At 30.2% G+C, this 14,892-nt stretch overlaps 1 protein-coding gene across 1 annotated transcript; it reads right to left on the bottom strand.

Annotated features, from left to right (window-relative positions):
* Nucleotides 1–993: 993 nt before the first annotated feature.
* On the bottom strand, nucleotides 994–8,021 carry LOC111642467 (putative vacuolar protein sorting-associated protein 13C). The gene is made up of 4 exons (XM_023388820.1): nucleotides 7,824–8,021; nucleotides 5,034–5,189; nucleotides 3,605–3,697; nucleotides 994–1,120 (listed from the first exon to the last, which is right to left on the bottom strand). Exons 1-4 carry the CDS (start codon nucleotides 8,019–8,021, stop codon nucleotides 1,055–1,057), a joined length of 513 nt encoding a protein of 170 aa, XP_023244588.1. The 3' UTR covers nucleotides 994–1,054.
* Between the last annotated feature and the right edge of the window lie 6,871 nt (nucleotides 8,022–14,892).

Genomic DNA, 14,892 nt, shown 5'->3' with positions numbered 1-14,892 from the left:
AATGGAGATTTGACTCTATTTTAAATAATAATTTATTTTTAATTATGTAGTTAGATAAAGATTGATATTTATTAAAACTTTTATAATGGATTAAAGATGTAATTCTTAAACAATATAAGTTCATAAAGAAAAATTTCAATCATTAAAATAATAAAATGATTTTCAAAAAATTTCTAAAAAATTACAATAATTTAAATTCACAATAATTAAGTAATTATTGTAATAATTAAGTAAGTTTAATAATTATTCAGTTTTGACTGTCAAAGGTAGATAGTAATAAATATTGTACACAAGACGTTACTTCAAAGAAATTTGTTGAAAAAAGCTAAATATTAACATATATAAACAACAACTCATAATCCAATTTTTAAATAATTAAGCCAAACAATCTTGTTGAAATTATCAGGTTACTTTTGGTATACAGTAATACCTCAACTTACGCTACCCCGACTTACGCGAACCCGGAGTTACGCGATTTTCAAATCTCGTGGATTCGTCTTTTGTTTGAGCGGCACGCAGTTCTTGATTACTCACTCCCCCCACACTATTGTTCAGCTTACATTGGGGACAGCTTACATGTCGGATGTGTCGCGCGGAATCGACGCATAGTTACAATTTATTTTGTGTTATTTATTTCTGTGTTTGTTATATCTACGGAGACTTGAGAGACTCTATATGGTGATTTCTTGTAACCGTGAATGAATCAAAAGACGTGATAAGATTAACGAGAACATTTGTTAGCTTACATACATCCGAATTTGGATTTTACACAAATTACGAAATTATACCCCGACTTATGCAAATTCGACTTACGCGGTTATCGCTCAGTCCCACCTATCGCGTAAGTTTGGGGTATCACTGTAACTAACTCTAGATGAATTAATTATTAATGTAGCCCAAAAGTAGCCAGATAATTTCAACAAGATTGTTTGGCTTAATAAAGTTTAATATGCTTAGATACATAAAAATATGTAATTTACTAACAAATTATGACTGAAATATACTATTAAAAGTAAAAATCAATATAAAAATTATATGAAAACCTAACTTTTAATTACATACCAAATTCAAATTCATCTCCATTCATACTGAAAGTAGCAAGAGCTTTTTTCATTGAATTCTACAAAGAAAATAAATTATTTTAATCTGTATAATTTTCATTTAATTGGATATTTTTAAATATCATTTAAATAACTGGTTAACAAATAAAAATAAGAAAATTAATGGTTAAAAATAATTACACTTGTTCTTTCCCATTTGTTTTCTTAATTATTATTAGTTTTTCAATTTAGCACATATTAATATTTATAAATCATAAAATAATTATAAGTTTAGTTCCATAATTTTTAATATATTAAAATTACTACTTTATAAATGTAAATCATAAAATAAAGAATTAAAGAGTTTCTATCAAACAATAATGAACTTTAGACAAAAAACAATCTGTAGTGAATACTTCAAAAACAAAATCAGGTTGCTGATTGGTGCAATCACAGTAAACTTGAAAAGTCAATATGCATGTTAAGATTTTAAAAATAAATTGCAATTGATACATCTTCAGTTCAGAGCTGAAATTATTTTATTAGCTGAAATTTTATTAGATCAGCATGATGCTAATCCAACAAACGAATTCTGTGCTAAAGCTTTATCAATTGTAATTTATGTAAAAGTTTTTCTAGTAGCTGTAAAGAATATGATACTAAATAAAGCATAAGATAATGCAAAACACCAAATGTAAAAAAAATCTACAAATATGTCAATATAAAAGTTTTGTGCTAGCATCAAAACAAAAATGAAAAACACTTGATCCAGAGCTAGCAAAGGTATTTTTATTGGATATGAAGATAATGTTAAAGGACATACTTTATTTGGACCAGAAGTTTTGTGAATAATTGTAAAAACATGCACAGTTTATAAAAAATAATTTTTTATACAAAACTAGATGAAAATGCAGATATCATGAAGAGAGAAAAACACAATGAAATAAAAATAAAAGTACAAACATAAAACAATGACTGTTATGATGATAGGATCCATGGATCAAATAGCACAAAAATAAATTCAGAAAATGAAGATAATGAAAGTGATACTATAATACTAAACTGAAACTAAACTCAATATATAGTTTATAGTGATACTATAAACTAAACTCAAGCAAAACTGAAAATGATGAAATAAGTAAATATAATAAAATACATAATCAAAAACTAAAGAGAATAAAAAGTGATTCACTCAAACTGATGGACTTTGCTCATCACATTTCCAATTTAGAACCATATGATTCTTAAAACTCCTACAGAACCAGATTTAAAAAACTGGATGCAAGCAATTAAAACTGAAATCAAATCCCACAAGAAAAAATAATTCTTAAATTTGCTAAAACTTGAAGACCCAAACTAGTGGAGGTATTGAGAAGATTTACAACTTCTCTGAATAATTTACATTTTGTACCATCAGCATTGCACTGTATTATGATGTAAGGATATTCATTCAATAAGACTGTGTTATACAGGGTGTTTCAAAAAACATATTGACAAACTTAGAGGAGTAATAGAGGACACCAAAACAATCACTTTTTGATAATAAACCCACATCTAAAAATAAGCCAGTTTGGCAATAGAACAAATTATTTGAAATTACAGCTGGTGTTCAAAATGATACAGAGATGCACTGTCAGTTCATGCATTCACAGACCCTGTAGAATATTCCTAGAATAGCTTGTATATGTGTGTAAGATCTTTTGGCTAAGACTCTTGCCAGAAGATCTTGATGGCTTCTTGGAATACCTCTCTTCATACAAGCATGCAGCTTCTCGTCCATTACAATTTGCTTGATCATAATAAAGCCAGTTCTTCTTCTTCTTCAAAAGAAAAAAAATATTTGAAATTCTTCAAAATGGTCAATCATTTTGAAGAATTTCAAATATGTAAATGAGTAAGAAATGAAACATGAAGATTGCCAGTTCAGTAAAAACTACTATCTTTTTGAAAATTTTCAATAACCTTCATTAGGATAAAGGTATTTTTATTAATGTTTTTTAACAACAACATAACAAAAGCAAAAAGTCAAACAAAAACAAAATGATGCTCAGATTCTCACTGGCTGCCACAACTTGGCTAACCAGTGAATGATGGTTCTAAATTATAATAATTTGCTCTATTGCTAAAAATGGTTTTTTTCAGACATGGATTTATTTAAAAAAAAGTGACTGTTTTTGTGTAACTGTAACTCTTCACAGTTGTTGGTAGGTTTTTGAAATACCCTGTATACAAAATAACAAATTTAAATACTTATAACTCTGCTTCTTTGTCCTTTGGTTCTACAGTCAGTAACACATATTGAGTTTATGATATTATTAAAATTCAATTTTTTCTTTGTTTATTTTGTGTTCTATCATACCAACCATTTTGGAAAACTTAAGAAACATACCAACTTAACAGTAATTTAAAAAAAACCCACTTCACATTTTGAAATATGAAAAATATATATTATTAAAAATATACTTAGTAAAATATATATTAATTTCTGTAAAGGATCAAGTTTTTATAATTTCAAGCCTTCAAAATATTAAATAAATTTAAATTCAAAAATATTTTATACTTACTTTCCAAAAACTTGAATGCATATCTCTTAATACTAAGTTTTCTGGGTGGCATACTGGATTTACATATATTGATAGTGATTCCAGCTTCACTAACTGAAAATTTTTTAATTAATTTAAGAGAATGCATTTTGTTAGCTTTCTATTTTAATAAATAAATTATCTTCTCAAAGTATTTGGACATTCTTCAGCAATATAAATAATAAAAACTTATTTATATACAAAAGGAATGATTTTAAGAAAATGCTGGAAACACCAGATACCAGTAGCACCAAGATAAGATGTGGTATAGAAGTAAAGAACTCTAAAGGCTAGTTTAGTCTAATTTCACTAGTGGATATCTCATCAGTAATTTGCAAACTATAAATCATACTACAAATCATTACATGCTATAAATCATCTGGATCTCCTAAAATCAATAACAGTTGATGTAAGGAAATAAAAGATTAACAGTCATGCAGAGATTAAAAAACAATTTAAAAGACTATTAATATTAATTAATGAAAATTAATCTAAAAATTAATGTAATCTCAGTGATCCCATTAATTAACAAATGGGAATCACTGAGAAATAAAGAAAATGATAAAAGCTGTTATCGATAGCCTAAGAAAAACATTAGCTCAGAATTGCAAATTGTAATCATAATTATCAATTCTCAATTTGTTTTTACAGTAGAATTACTATATAAAATCTAGTACCAAATAGTTTTAAGTCCTTATCACAACAACAAATGCCAAATATTTATAATATTATTTTCATATTATTCATAGACTATAGAACAATGGAAAAATAATCTATAGAATGAATAGTAATATTAAACAGTTAAATTTGGGTTTAAAGAATACCTAGAAAATATTACCTAACACATTGTATTGCCCCAGCAATAAAGTTTGAATAATTCATTGATTGGAGTTAATTCTCAGAGATTCTTGATACAATATCAAATTGACCCAACAGTACATAACTCATTAACATTTTGGATAACTATATTCTGGAAATTTAACAGAAAGGGGCTGCTTGTGTTCAGCACAATAATGTTCATCTTATAAAGCTAATATTGTTCACATCAAAAATAAAATTTAAAAAATGTCCTGAAAGGATATTATCTCAAAATATCTATGAGATAACTTAGAACACTGGAGCAACATGAAGTCAATATATTTTTCTCCCACTGCTGCATGTATGACTACATTAAAAAGAAGAATGACATAATTCTGATTTTCTATCATCATCAACTAGTCAAAATCTTTCGTGAAAGATTATCCTATCATTCTTAATATATTTTTAGTTTAAAAAACGATTGGCACATTACTCATTTCCTTATTAAATTTTTATTTTTTTATATTACTGCTGTCTGAATACTTTTGAGAAGTTAAAATATATAAATTAGATTTATAAATTAATATATAGAAAAAATTTTAATGTACAGTACCTTAAATATACTTTTGGCATCACCATCTATTTGAGTTGGTTTCCATTTGTTATTTGTAGTAATGGCAGTAAGACTCTGAATAAGTATTCCACAAGCCAATGCACTGTGACCACTAACAATATCTTCATATCGAATATGTACATTCTGAATAGATACCTGAAAAAAACCAATCATATGAATTGTATGTTTTGTATACAAATGAGATATGTATGTGAGAGATATGTGAGAGTAATTTCTTTCATAATTTTTATTTCAATCATCATTATAATTTCTGTGTTTTGGGTACTATGGGGAAATAAAACTTATTATTTGAATTTCTAATAGTAATAATTAATGAATTTCAAGATAAATTTTTTATATCTTATAAGTATCATTATTTAGTATTATTATTATTATTTAACTTGTACATTACATTTGTATATAGTAATTATATTTAAGTTATTTAGATTGATTTTAATTTTATATTAAATGATATTCTATTATACATTCAGCAATAACATCAAGTATGACAAGACAAATAGCTCCTTAGTCATCTAATACAGTAGTTTCTTTAATGCAGAGATTGCTATTTTTTCTTATTTGTTTGCATCAGCAATAAAAATTTCAACAAAATGAAATTTAAAAAATTTTTTTACTCATATTATTTAATATAGTAATTAAAGAAATAATTTTAAATTGAATTTGAACCAAATGTATTAGAAACTAACATTTTGCTTTAATGACAAATAGATTTTACAGATTATCACCAAAAAGTAAAAAATTAGAAAATCAGCTTATGTTTAAAGAATTTCTTTAATCTTGATATATACATTTTTAAAGCTTCCTTGGCTTAAGATGCAGTTTCATTATCAAACAGTTAATATAATAAAACTTTCAAATTTTAATATTTTTTAATATTTAATTTTTAGTATTTAAATGTTTTTAATAATAATTAATATTCTTAAATTAGCCAAAAGTACTAAAACTTTTTAAATTTAAAGTGGTTTTGATACTTTTGGTTAATTTAAGAAAAAAATCAGAAAAATATTGTATTAAAACTGTTTATAGTTCTAAAAAGTGTGATATCATTAAATGATCATTTCAATGGAGAATAGCATAAATTTTGTTAGGATACTGATATCAGCTTAAATTACCATCTCATAAATGCTCATTTCTCCATGTATATAAGAATTGTTAATGTGGTATCATCTTTATGATGCATACACCATTGAATGAAGAACGATTCATTCACAAATAGTGTGAAAATAGTTCACACTATTTTCACACTATTACACAAAAATAGTGTGAAATATCACTTAATTGTATCTACAAGATTGAAGTGTTCAAGGATTACTTATAATTATCTGAACCAACTACATGAAAGCTAAGGTAAATGCATTAGTGACATACTTTAAAGCTACAGCTATTTAAAAGTTTATGAAATTTATTTAGTGCAAAATTAGTTTATTCAAAAATACTATTTACCTATGGTTCTTTTGTAGCATTACAAATGCAAATTTACTCAGAAAACAGGTATTTTTAAATATATGTATTTTGTCCATAAATTGCATTTCGTACCAGTCTTTGAGATGGTTACATTAATATCTGACATTGAAAGTATCAATGCCTGACAATGAAGTGAAAGTAATATTGAACTAAAAAAGCTTCACTGACATTTTATTTCTGTAGAAAACAACAATAAAAAACTAAAAAAATGCAAAAACAGCATTTAAATATTTTATAAAAAGACTTCTAGTGATCAGGCTTTACCATTGAGTTTAATTAAATACAATATTTGTACATAAATGAATTTGGAGACTTTATAGTAGATACTATATTTGCACACTATCTAACAAATATTCTTTGTTTACAGTAAACCTTAGCTGCATTACTCTTCTGCTTGAGTTAAAATTGTAGTAGGATCCCTCTTTATTTGCATAAGATATTTTTCCTATACAGTAGAGCCTCGATTATCCGACCCCGATTAACCGACCGTCCTAGTCGGCAAATTTCAAATGTCCGCTAGTGATGTGGCGCTACAATATTTGACTATGTCTTGGCTACTTTAATATTATTTTTACGTGTTTTAGCTGGCAACACTCATTCGACCATGAAAGGGAGCCAGTATTTAAACGAGGCTTAATTTTCTAATTTTTAACAATACAATAGTTTCGATTATTATTTTAAAAAATTTTTGTTAGGCTTAACATCGATGAAAATTCAACGCAAAGTAGGTTAATAGCAATATATTAATATACTAATTACATGGGATATAATAATATACTACACTAATAATGGATTTTTTCATACTTTTCGGTTATCCGACTTTTCAATTATCCGACCAACCCCAGTCCCCAATTGGGTCGGATAATCGAGGCTCTACTGTAATGGATTTTTTCATACTTTTCGGTTATCCGACTTTTCAATTATCCGACCAACCCCAGTCCCCAATTGGGTCGGATAATCAAGGCTCTACTGTACTTTTATGAAAGAGTGGTTCTAGGTACATTGTACAGTTTCACGTCCTCCTGCGTTCAAGTAATAACTATTATCTGATCTGGACTAAGGCACACCAGGGCACCAGAGGAAACAAACGGGCAGACACATTGGCTAAGAAAGCCACCACTGGTGACAGTCTTCCTATACAGTACAAAGCTATTCCCTTCTCACATGTTTGCAAAAACCCTCTGGGAAGAACTGCAAATCAACTGGCAAACTGCCTGGGACAGAGATCATAATGTTACCACCCATGCCTACCTTCCCAACATCAAGCACAGGAATGACCTAGCACGACTAAATCCCAGTCATAACCTTACCCAATTCCTGACCAACCACGGCTGCTTCAACAGCTATCTCAATCATTTCGGTTTCCAGGACAACAGCCTGTGTGCTTACTGTGGCGTCCGAGATGGGAGTGACCACTATGTTTTTGACTGTCCTATGCTCCTCAGGGAAAGGACTTTCATTATTACAAGCCTTCCAGCTAACATCACTTGGCACTGTAATCATCATACTCTTCCTCAACAGCAAAGAACTATACAAACTTTACATCAAGCTGATAAATACATACCAGAGGATCACACCTGTTCATGGTTTCACTCCATCTCCTACTTAATCTATCACCTTGTTTCTGTGTACTTACTGTGTACTTATTTACATGCTCTGTACCATTTTCCATTGTCCTGTACTCCATTGTAGCCGTCGGCCATAGTTTTATATATATTTTTGTTAATTTTAGTTAGGCTTAGTATCTCCTCTGTTCTTTTGTCTTAACTGTTCTAGAACTTTCTCCCTTAATGCCTATTCCCTCAGGTGACATCACCGATTCTGTAAAACAATGTCAAGAAGACAAAAGGAGCAATAACCCCTGGAGAGGAGGCGAGGTGAAAGAAAGGAGAAGTGGCTGCGATTTCGTCGAGAGAGGACGAAAACAAGTGTGGTCCTGACCGAGGGGTCAAGCAAGAAGTAAAAAACCTTGCGATAGAAAACCGAAGGAGGATCACACCCTGATCGCATAGTGAGAGATCAGAGGTATCGGAACATTGTAAGACGGCTGAATTATAGAGGAACGTAGGGCAATTGCTAAAGAAATCGAGTTNAATCTATTATCTTGTTTCTGTGTACTTACTGTGTGTTTAATTTTATATTGTATTTTGGTAATCACATGTTCTGTACCATTTTCCATTGTCCTGTACGCCATCATCAACCCCAATTGTGCTATGCGGTATTGGGGATGTACTTTGTACACATGTAAATAAAAATTGATTGATTGATTGATTGCTGAGCTGTTCCGCGACGAAAACAATGTTGAGCAATGGCGATGTCGGATGGTGACACTCGGTAAGTAATCCTACAATTTTTTGTTTATAGCGTAGTTTATACGGATTATTCCCAAAAAAATATACGTATTTTGGAAATGTTGAGCCGGATTAGTCTAGAATCGATTAATTTTATGGAAGAAAACCTTTCAATCAGCCATAGTCCGTAAACTTGACATGTGTCGGGCTGTGATTGGAACGACTCGTAAGAAATCGGATTCCTAAAGAATGGAACGTATCTATATCTTATAGGGGGGTCGACTGTAATCTTGAAAAACAAATGATACTATTCCCTATGAAAAAAGGCCATCTTTATAACTGTTACAATACTTTCAAATAATATTCTTTACCATTAATTTTATTTATCACACCATGCTAAAAACAGCAATATTTTTGTGCCATATTTTATTGATTATTATGACAATCACTTAAAAGGGGTTTTTAGACTTAAGCAAACTTGAAACATTTTTCCAATTTCGACAATTGTCCAAGGCCAATAATTACTCATTAGAAATCTTAAATTCTTTTATTTACATTCATTTAGGATCGGTGCCTTGCTGATTCCTTTGATAAAAAGACATGTAACCTGTGACAGACAGGAAAACAAATGACGAAGTGCGGTTTCTATCAATCACTAAAATTTCTGACAACCTGTGATTGATAGACAGGAAAATTAAAAACGAAGTGTGATTTCTGTTGCAGATTACATGTCCTTTTACCAAAGAAGAATCGGCAAGGCACCGATCCAAAATGCATATAAATATAAGAATTTTTTAATAAGTATTTTTCTGAGTAATTATTGGCCTTGGACAATTGTAGGAATTGGAAAGACATTGCAAGTTTGCTTAATCATCAAAAAACTTCTTTTAACCCCTTAAGGACATTGACATTTTTGATATTAATTTAATTAAACGTAAAAAATACTTAAAACTGAAAAAAAACGAAAGAAATGTGTTTATTTTGAAGAAAAAGCTTTGAAGTTTAAGTTCCTTTGTCTCGCCTTTCTGCGAAATTTAACACCGATGAGTCATTGTTTACACAGCTGGATGACCTCGAGAACAGCTGGAGTTGGATTTCCCGGGACATTCTCAGACGTCTCGGGAGGACAAGGGTTTAAAGTAGGGTGACTACTAACTAGGCCTATATTTTTAAATATTTTTAAAAAATTAAAAATTTTATTGCGATTTCCGACCACCCCTAATTAATTAAATTTATATAAAGTAAAATATATTAATTTAAAAAATTTAAAACTATTGGAGGTGGTTTTTGACATCAGAAAGCAGCTTTAAATAACTTTACAGAAGTCAAATCCGTGCACAACAACTTTAGAACGATTAATTAAATTTGATAGAAAACTCCCATTAAAAAACAATTAAGCCTTAATCGAGCCTTATCAAAGGCTAATTAAAATTGCGATAAAATTTTTTCGCATGGGCAAAAAATTTTGAAAAAATTTGGGGACTTAAAAAACATTCCAAAAATTCAAAAAAAAAATTTTTTTTCAAAATGGTTGATCTTGTGAATATAAAATTAATTATTTAGATAATCATTTTGAAAAAAAAAAAATTTTCAAAATGGTATTCACAAGATCATTTCATTACAATATTCAAAAATTACAAAATTGTGGAAAGTCAAAAAAAAAAATTTCAAAAAATCTAGTTTGTCAAGTTGAATTAATTTTTCTGGTGTTAAGTATTTAGTCTGCCTCTGCCATATGATTGTTGATCAAATGTATGGTGAGCAAAAACCAATAATGTTGTTCTTTTCAAAAATTGTTTTTTTTATCTTCATAATTTGCATGTACTTTGTTGGATAATCAATTATACCAGTGTTTTTCAACTGCCTGTCTACAGAAAAACCTTTGATTGCACTGATAATGGCATTACAGGTAACGACAACATTGGTTGATTATGGGTGACATTTAAAATTTAAATGACACCTGTAATCTACTTTTTAGATTACTATTTAATAGTAATATAAAATTATTGTATATGCTTTGTTGCATAAAGTGACCTGTAGATAAGCATACATAAGCATAATTACTGGTCAATGTCTTATCATTGACCAGTAATTTAATTACTGGTCAATGATAAGAAAAAGGTTGAAAAACCACCGAATTATACCATTGCAGGAGTTGTCTGAAAAGTTTTAAAAAGTCACCAACCATTTCACTAGTTTTTACTTTTTTCACCACCAGTTTCATTTACTAATTACTGTTGGTGCTGGTAACTTTACCAGTTTGAAGTATGGAAAGCAAAAGTAACATGTTAAGCTGTCACTTATAAATAAAAAGTTATTCAAAAATGATTTCTAATGAATAAATCCAAACAACACATTTGATTACAGTGCTTAAACAGTATTTCACAGTTTCTGTCCTGTCAAAATTTTTATGCTCTAGTCTTCTGAGAAAGATCAAAAGTGGAAAAAAAATGTCACTCTAAAAAATATTCCCCAAATTTTCTGTCAGTCAATAAAAAATCCCCAAACTGGAAATGCCGGACAGAAAAAATGGAAACTGCCTTTGTGTAAGTTTGCTGACCTGGTGGAGATTAGGGACTTAAAATCCCACTCCTCAGACACCAGTGTAAGTTCTTCGACTTCCAGGGGAAATCCTTAATCCTGCGTCATGATGATCTAGGACAGGGGTGTCCAACCTTTTTCTTTTTCTGGGCCGCATTGGAAGAAGTCAAGGAGTTTTGGGCCACAAGTATATATAATATATACTTGTGGCCCAATATACAAGTATATTTAAAAATTAACATGTCTAGATTATAATAATAAGTATTAAAACTTTATCCAGAAAAAAGGATATTTTAAAAAATTACTTCTACAGACACTTTCAATTTTTACTTAGAAATAGATAAATTCATTTATTATAAAAGAGACTAAAGAAAATTTATTTGAAAAACACAAATATTTGTTTTATTTGGGTCTCTAATTAATAAAAAGCGATGAAACACCATTTTAAAGTGCATTTTTATTCAATTAATATAATTATAAATAATATGTAGCCGAAAAAAGTAGCCAAAGCGCCAAATGATATTTTTTACGTCAAGCAAAAAAAATGTAGCCACATTTGGCCCAATGTAGCCAAATCTTGCAACGTTGGAAGGAATACTAAATAAAGATGGAGTTATGAATAAAAGGATTATAGACCCAAGTGCGGGGAAAAACAGGCAAAGGACAAAAGATAAAGAAGTGAAAAAGGTTGAAAAATTACGGCTCCATATTTGCTTAACAGAAGATCTATTTAACGTTTCTCATTACTGCATCTTTTGTCCTTTCTCATCTTTCCTTCCTTTCCCCAAATTTGGGTCTATAATCCTTTGAGTCACAACTCCAGCTTTATTTAGTAATCCTTCCGCATTCACACATCTCCAAGTATTTGAAAATACTTTCTTTCCACTCAAAAATAAAATATGAATAAAGGTTTACGGCTTTGTGAAACTTTTTTTTGAGTTTATGCCGTAGAAATAAATAAATAATAAAAAAATTAAAACATTTGTCGGTTTTGTTTACACGTTTATTGGGCCGCATTGGAACTTGCCTTGGGCCGCATGCGGCCCGCGGGTTGGACACCCCTGATCTAGGGTCATTCACATGTGGGTGTGGCGAAGGAGACACAGATGACAAGAATGTCACAAAAACCTGTTTATTTTAAACATAAAAATAACTTACACTATGAAACAAAAATGTTCTTTAAACAATTGGATGTTTGAATTGTCGAGGGTGTTTTCTAATGTTGCTCGAAGGTAGGCCTCGGGGCAACGGCAGGTGTGGAGATTCGTCTCTTGGTGTCGACGGTCTGAGTCTGTAGTCACAGGTTACAAGTTGGGCACAACAGACGAAAACTGCGTTTTTGCATTGACTAACCGTGTGCAGGTGCACAGTTGCACAGTTTTCGGAATGTGAGACTGTCCTTGAAGATCAGGGATTATATCAATCTCCATTCTTTGTTTTGTTTATTCTGATTGGCTCCACGTCCCTTTTTCCTCGCTCCCCGACTTGTCCCTCATCTGTCTCTAAGCGAAAGACAATTCCCGTTTGAGTCATTAGAAAGATTTGCTTCGAAGAATCTACTTCCCACCATCCGTTACTCTGGATGCAAAATGTTGATGAAACTTTGAAACTTGCGCTCATGTTTTCCACCATTGTTGTCTAATCTGAGATGTTTTTGAAATTTAATGACCCGACACAATGTCCCTTTTTGTCATTAACCTTTCCCCTTTTCAAATTTTTTATATTCTAATTATTTGTATATGAGCGACTTGTCAAAGGTTCATCTCTACTGGAGGACGTTCGTTTACAATTATTAATCATTTATAATTATTGCGTTCTGTTTACATCAATAGCATTTTTTTTCTCGTTGTGGTTTCATATGACTAGCACGACTAATCTGATCTTTGATCGGTTTTTAACAATGGATGATTTTTTTCTAGTTTCGTTTTAATAAATTTCTAATAATAAATGTTTAATTTCAACCCGTTTTTGGAACCTCACATTTGGTTCTCGTCACCTCCTGCTTTCCAGTCCAAACTAGCCATACATTGTCGTAACTTTGCTAGGTATGTGGTGCACGAGAGTGCAACGTTCTATCATTTTTCCCAAAGTGTGTTTTGCAATTCAGTTTCCTGCCAAATGTCAAAATAAGCAGACTTGGGTTTTTATTGCCACTTTAATAAAATATCACCAAGTGGTGATTTTGCCACTATGTAGCATAACTCTTACCATTGTAATGTGCTAGTTAACAGAACTAATTTTCTTTCTAAGTTTTTACATAAGGTAAAACCTTGCTTTGCAACCACCCCAAAAATTCCACTATTAAATTGCATTAAGTTTTAATATAAATCAAACTCTGTATTAGTGGCCATCTCACTTGAGTGGCCAAGATGGGAGTATCCAAAAGTGACATTTATATAACCCCATTTATGTGGCCAACAGAACAAGAAAATCCCGCTTTCCTAAACTCGACATATTGTTTAAAGTGTTTAAAACAAATTGAGCTTCATTTGCTATAGTTTTGGAACAGTTTGCCAAGGTATTTCAGAAAGATAACATTCAAATAAAATAAATTTTTGCTTACATTCAACAAATTAAATTAGCAGACAAAAAACTAGCACAAGTAAACTGGAACTATATACTAAACACAATTAACACCTAAATGCTAATTCTAGCACTGAATGAACAAAAAATTTTAATTTTTTGTTCATTCATCAGTTGTTCATTCAGGGTTTCACTTCCGTATGGATGTGAAGCCCTTTTGCCTATGTTGTAAATATACAATTTTGAATGAACAACTGATGAATGAACAAAAAATTAAAATTTTTTGTTCATTCATCAGTTGTTCATTCAGGGTTTCACTTCCGTATGGATGTGAAGCCCTTTTGCCTATGTTGTAAATATACAATTTTTATATTGTACGATACATCGTTTAAATATTTGGAACACAGCTGTATTCAACGGTTAGAAGTTTTCAAATGATAGAACTGTTTTTTTGTGTGTTTCATCCTGAGGAAGGCCTCTAAAAGACGAACGAAAACGTTCGAGCATTAAAATTTTTTGTTCATTCAGTGCTGGAATTAGCATTTAGGTTAATTGTTGTGTTTAAATTTAGTTTCTAGAATTTAATAAGAATTATAATTTGTTTGATATTTTCATATAAAATCTGACTATACAGTGGGTGATTGGTTAACGAACATAATCCGTTCCAAGACTTTGTTCGTTATCCGAATTGTTCGTTAACCGATTATCGATTTACCATAGGTTTCTATGGGAATTTGATTAATTCGTTCTGGAGACCTCCAAAAATAAAAAAAAATATAGACTATACTTTCTTATTACGTTTATTTATATGTAATAATAAAAATATATGTATACACGGTCTTGCATTTTTATTAGTCATGTTTTTTCCGTTTGTGGGGGTTAAAGAATCTGTCCAATGTCGATTGCTTTTCTGTCTTCTTTATGATTTTTCAGAAGTAATTAATAGCATTGTAATTGTAGAGAACCCTAGGCCTATTAACCTCAACCTGGTTTGGATGCCATTTTAAGACCGTTGTTCT

Source organism: Centruroides sculpturatus, unplaced genomic scaffold (genome assembly GCF_000671375.1).
Source record: "Centruroides sculpturatus isolate CEXI.00-Female unplaced genomic scaffold, Cexi_2.0 scaffold1604, whole genome shotgun sequence".
NCBI classification, from domain to species: domain Eukaryota; kingdom Metazoa; phylum Arthropoda; class Arachnida; order Scorpiones; family Buthidae; genus Centruroides; species Centruroides sculpturatus.
The sequence above is the reverse complement of the archived record's forward strand: the minus strand, read 5'-3'. Positions and strand labels throughout refer to the sequence as shown.

Excerpts from the sequence above, each read along its gene's own strand:
- LOC111642467 (XM_023388820.1), bottom strand. The coding sequence starts at position 8,021 with ATGATTACAGTGCCAAGTGATGTTAGCTGGAAGGCTTGTAATAATGAA. Across the intron at positions 5,190-7,823 it reads TTGGTCAGGAATTGGGTAAG|GTATCTATTCAGAATGTACA; the intron begins GTTATGACTGGG and ends GGTTTTTTTCAG. Across the intron at positions 3,698-5,033 it reads ATGCCAAAAGTATATTTAAG|TTAGTGAAGCTGGAATCACT; the intron begins GTACTGTACATT and ends AAAAATTTTCAG.